The 5,994-nt window shown below is 42.0% G+C and overlaps 1 protein-coding gene across 3 annotated transcripts in view; it reads left to right on the top strand.

The window, feature by feature from the left end:
* The first annotated feature begins 632 nt into the window (after positions 1 to 632).
* CUNH9orf85 (chromosome unknown C9orf85 homolog) overlaps positions 633 to 5,994 on the top strand; it is a 53,192-nt gene continuing 47,830 nt past the window's right edge. For all 3 annotated transcript variants that reach the window (XM_010638455.3, XM_033757681.1, XM_033757680.1), the window contains exon 1: positions 633 to 834. In XM_010638455.3, coding sequence (XP_010636757.1) covers positions 733 to 834 — 102 coding nt within the window. In that variant the 5' untranslated portion in view covers positions 633 to 732. The remainder of the gene's footprint in view (positions 835 to 5,994) is intronic.

Here is a 5,994-nt window from a genome sequence, read left to right on the forward strand (position 1 = left end):
TTGCGGCCGCCGCAGCCGCCACCTCGTTTCCTGGCACTGCAGACAACACCCAGTCCCAGCCAGGTCTTTCTTCTCCTTAACCCCCTCTCTCTGCTCCTCCTCTGCCCGCCGAGGGCCGGGCTCGCTCCGGTAGCGGGTGGGAAACCAGCAGGGAGTGGAGGGGGCGTACGGGGCGCTCGCCGCCCGGAGTTGGCCACTGACTGAAGGAAGGTGCCAAAGCTGACCCGGGCTCCAGCCTGCAAGCGGGCGGGGGGAGGACCGAGCCCAGCCCCGCCCAACCTCCACCAATCACAAGCCACCCAGCAGAGTCCATAGCGCTCCGCGCTCGTTGAGAAGCTGAGCAAGCTCGGCAGGAGGCGGGGATTGCGGAAAAGAAGAGCCAATCGCAGCAGAGGGTTCCCGCCCCTCCGCCGTGATGGACTACCACTTTAGAGCCAATAGGGGAATTCTCAATTCGAAGCAACCGGGATTGGGTCCCTCGGTTTGAAAAGGAGCCTGCGCGGTGGGCCTCAGCTGCACCTGGGGCCGCGTGGGGTATCCCGCACCCGGAGGCTGAGGGCTGGGGGTTGATCTTTGACCTCCGCTGGGGGTCACGTGTGCTGACGGGGAGCGGAAAGGCTGGGTAAGTTCCTTCCGGGTCACCAGCCTACGCTTCCGCCCGCGGAGTGAGCTTCTTCGTCTTCTCTGCGACTCTTTTACCGCGCCTGGTGCAAGTTGGTGGCGATTTTGGTGATGAGTTCCCAGAAAGGCAACGTGACTCGCTCAAGGCCGCAGAAGCACCAGAATACGTTTAGCTTCAAAAATGACAAGTTTGATAAGAGTGTTCAGACCAAGGTAGGAACCTGTGGCGTAGACTGACTCCAGGAAGAAATGAAAATTTAGATGAGGGGCGAGGTTCAAAGAGTTGACGGGCGAGTGTGGGCCGCAGCCCTCTCTAAAATGTTATTCCCACACCCTTTCTCCGACTTTGGCATGTTGTATCGTAAATATGTCTTATCTGATGGTCAACACACTTAACTACGTGCATGGAGTGGATAGGACGCTGGTCAGAATTAAAGTACGAGAGGAAACAGTGTTTGATCCCAGCTGGATCACGCATTTGCAATGGTTATTTGGTACTAAAATGTTGATTCTACGCGGGGCGTGGTGGCGCACGCCTGTTAACCCCGAACTCGAGAGGCTGAGGCAGGAGGATCATCTTAAGTTCAAGGCCAACCTAGACTGTGTAACGAGACCTTGTCTCAAAACAAAATAAAATGTTGATTCTGTGAAGGCAGCCTGGAGAGGCAGTGATGTATAAATGAAACCAGCATTGAACTCAGAGAACAGAACCATATTTTAGCATCAGTTCTGTTTATTTTGCTCTGGTATATCAGACAAGTTGCCTGTAAGTTTTAATCTACAATACTAAATTAATACAGTATTACTTCTTGTCTTTTCCTTTCAGGATTGATATTGGGGTCATTACATAAATATTTCTAAGAAATAGTGATCCAAACACAAAGCATAAAGTATGTAACTTACGTAGACCTGCATTTGCTTAAAGCCTAACAGTTAGAAAAGCAGTGCATACTTGTCAAGAAATATTTGAAGCAATAGAGGAGTATATAAAGCACAAAAACGAAGTCATTTCCTACTCCTAGTCCTACACAGGTGTAGTTACTGTTAACGGTTTATGTGTGTGTTCTAGGTATCTATATACAATTCAGTCAGTCTATAATAAAATACACTTTTTCCTTCTCATTCAGCAAAGTGGTAGTGTTAAAACAGATACTGTTTTTAATGGGTCTACTATGTGTAAATGCAGAGGAACTTATTTAATAGAGATTTTCATATTAATAAACAATTTAGTTTTTTCACTGTGTCAAAAAAAATTTCTTTTATTCTTGTATTCCACATCTAGTATCTGGTACCAAACATGCAAGATGGTGGGAGTGTGTGGTTAGGTAAAAGATTAGTAACTGCCTTAATTGAACTTATAATAGTTTAGGCATTGATCAAGTAACATTTCAAGTATGCAAATGCCAGCAGTGTCTCCCAGAGGTCCTCTGTTCCTGCCTATCTGGGTGTGCCCATCACTCCCCACCCTGTCACTGGCTCTCACACATTATTTTTACTAGCATTTCTTGAAGTGTATTCCTTAGGGCTCCGGGGCCACATGATCTTCTTGATAGGGCAAGTATAAATTTATGGTCAAATTACTTTGGAAATAATGTGTACTAGATCTCACTTTGAGGGAGAATATAGTGTGCATTTCCATAAAGCACTGAGATAGATGTTTTTTACTGCTTTAAAAAAAAACTCAGACTTGGCTTGGCTCATGGAATTCTTTTGTTTACACAATACCCATTAAACTTATTTATTATGAAACACACTCTTTGGAAGACTGATCTTTACCTTGATTTGTATATGGAAAATGACATAGTCTGGGGCTATACTCTAAATAGTTTTGGAAACATAGTTATTAGCTAATATTTGTGTACTTAAGTATGTTATGTACTATGTCTACTTTATACACATGATCTAATCTTCAAAATAACCCTAGGATGGATGGTATATTTATCCTACTAGGAATTTAACCTACTGGGAAATTAGGACTTAGGGGAGTGAATAATGTGTCCAAAGATGCATAATGTTGGTTCCATGAAGTTGGTTCTCATGAGAGTGGGCTGCTACAAAGAGGGCACAGTACATGCTTGTTTCCCTCTGTACCCTCTACGCAGCTTTCCCCTTTCCACTCCTGGCTGTGCAATGAGGTAGCAAAGGGAACCCTCTCAGAGGTTGAACGGATGGGGTCACCAGATCTTGGACGTTCGACCTCCCAAGCTGTGAACCAAATAAACCTCTTTTATTTATAAAGTGCCAGCCCTCAGGTAGTTAGATAGTAACTGAAATCGGACTAACATAGCCCCTAAGTACCTGCTTGAAATGTTCTAGAGTCTGTTTTCGGGACACACGGCCTTGGAGTGTCATGCATCATAGATGTGGGCAGGTTGGGGTGATTCTCACCTAATCAGCCAGGGTACTGTTGCTGAAGCTCCTTCTGCCCACTGATTGTAGAAGTAGATGCTAATTAATTCCAATCCCTCAGTTTTTTGTTTGGTTGAAACAGGAAGAAAGCTGTCGTAAGTTTACGGTAGTATGATTACATTTATACAGCAGAACAAGATTCTGTGTTTACAAGCTTCTTTATTGACAGTAGCACACAACAGGAAAACCCCCAAATACCTGTCAGCAAGAGATTTACAAGCAGATCATGGCAGACGCATACAATGGAATGCTACTCTGCTATTTTAAACATGAAGTACAGATACTACATGTATTGGGAGTGAATCTTAAGAACATGTGTAGGGAAAGAGACTGACTCCCGCTGTAGAACTGGAAACTACTTGCCTTGGGTACTGGGAAATTGTTTAGAAGAACACAAAGACTTTCTAGGGTGATGGAGGCAGTGAAGATTGCAGGAATGAATATATTTATCATATTTCTTTGAATTGTACATTTAAAGCATGTGTTGTGTGATGCTAATGTAAACTTTACCTCAATTAAAAACAGGTATTACAGCCAAAAGACTGATTACCAGTCAGGTGTATTGAAGCTCTGTTTTCTGTTTACATTTCAGAGAAATTGCAGGAAGATAATCAGTCCTTTAAAAAACAAAACAAAAACCAAACTATATTATTGTTCAGGAATAAACAAAAACAGATTAATAGGGTGTCAGGTACTGAATATCTTAGACAACCACAATCGTTATAATTCTAATAATTGTCTTTTAAGTTTTTCTCTCCTTTGTATGCCTTTATCTACAAACTCCAGTCATGACACTTGACTTATTTCTCTGTACAAGAGGTACAAATAAAAATTACACAGTGGATTTTGTGTGTAAGTTTTCCAGCCTGGGTACTGATTATTTCTAGTCACGCTCCGGGATAGAGTTGTCATCTTAAGTTACTTGGTTATAATGCATGATAGTGTAAAATGACAAAAATTTTGTTGTGGAAATGAGTTTACTGTACTATTAGGCTCATTTTGTTCAGATTCTTTGGAATGGGTATTACAGGATATTTATCCTGTCTCCCCAAGCCCAGAAATGTTGAGCTATAGGGAACAGTCCCGGGTTGCTTTAAGTAATCCCTGGTATCATATCCGGGTGATGAAGTGTCAGTCATGGAAATAAATGGTACTTCTCAATCAGTGGGTGTCAGCAGTTAGGGCTAAATCGGGGTTGTGGTTGAACACAGCAATTGGGCACAAGTTGCAAGGTGACTGTCTCAGACAATCTAGGTATTCTTTTGGTGATGAAAAAGTCACTTCCTCTGATTTCTTTCCAAGTTGTGCAGTTTTCTTTGGTATGTTTCTCTGTGCTGTTAAATGATATATATTTTTTTTTGGTGGTGGTGGTGGTACTGAGGATTGCTACAGGGCCTCTGCACTGACGCACTGAGCTACATCCCCAGCCGTATTCATTTATTTAGTTAGTTTTATTTTGAAATAGGATCTCTGAGTTACAAAATTGCCCTGGCTGAGCTTGAACTAGAGATCTTCCTGCCTCAGGCCTCTCAGAATGCTGGGATTATAGGCTTGTTGCACCACACCTGGCCAAATCAATTTATTTAATAACGAATCAACTGGGAAGATACAATCCTCATTGATTTGTTATTTAAATACAGCATTTTTCAGTTAACAAGATAACTTCATTTGTGACATGTTAAAGATTGTGATATACATACTAAATATTGTAATAAATATACCTAGTAAAAGTCATAGTGCTAGTGGAGTTGTTTGCCTTTCCATTACTTTGAAGGCATTCTGAACTCTTAATGTACCTTTTATTTTCTTTTCCCCCTCTTTCACACAAAACAGTTTCACCCATGCTTGAGTATGTTCCATATACTTACGTCCTCACTCACATCCTCAAAATGCTTCCACTTGAAAATAGTCTCTTATTGTTGAGCCCTGCTACAATTGTTTTTCTGAATTAATTATATGCTTTAAGCATTTCCTTTGTATCTAATGAATGACAGCTGAAATGAATTTGTTTTTATCTCTGGAGTCAGGGAACAGTACCACACTTACTGTTGGATTAGTTAGGAAATCTTATATTGTTAACTAATTGCTTTTATATAAAGGTAGCTCCCACACTATTAAAGACATCTCAGAATTCATCATCCAGGTATACCAGTGCACCTGAGAGAGAGGAGGTTGTAATTGGCAGGAATTCTCCCCCAACGCACCATTTTCCTTTTAGAGAACAGTAGTGTTTGTTAAAGTTGGACAGAGCCTGGCTGGGAGCATAGCTCTCTGTTGTACCTGCAAAAGTGTGATTGTGAGGTCACAGGCCGCTGTTCTGGGAAGCTCGCTGGGCCCCAGAGATGCTCCACCTCCACCCCAGCTTGCTTCATTGTCCATTGTCAGTCCTCTCTCTCTCTCCACTGACTTGTGAAAGTAACAATGAAGTGAGAAGGGGATAAAGGACAGGAGTAGCTAACATGCTAAAGATGTTTCTTAGATGTTCCTTATCACTGCAGGCCAAAAACCACTTAAGTATATTGACTGAATCAAATAAACATTCCTTTTCTGTACTCCCCTGATGTGTGCAAGGCACTGTACATGAAGGTATTTGTCACTAACATTCTTCAGCTCTGGGGTTGGGGATTTAGCTCAGTGGTTCCTTTGCCTGCATCACAAATGCAAGGTCCCGAGTTCAGTCCCTGATACCCGCCCCCGCAAAAAAGATTCATAAGCTCTGAAGCAGAAAGGGAATTTATTGGAAACATACTGAGATACTCTCAGCACCCTAAAGTAGGGCTTTTATTTATTCATTTTGGCTTTTTAAGTGTCTTAGATTTCCAGATCAGTTATTGCTAGGAAATCTTATCATCATTTAGCTTTGAAAATGTCTTAACCTGCGAATAGTCTTTACAATGCCCCCTACCTTAGACTTCCACTTGGCCTTCTAAAATTTAGATTTTTTTTTTTTTTTTTTTTTTTTTT

This window comes from Fukomys damarensis, unplaced genomic scaffold (genome assembly GCF_012274545.1).
Source record: "Fukomys damarensis isolate Sample0158 unplaced genomic scaffold, DMR_v1.0_HiC HiC_scaffold_31, whole genome shotgun sequence".
NCBI classification, from domain to species: domain Eukaryota; kingdom Metazoa; phylum Chordata; class Mammalia; order Rodentia; family Bathyergidae; genus Fukomys; species Fukomys damarensis.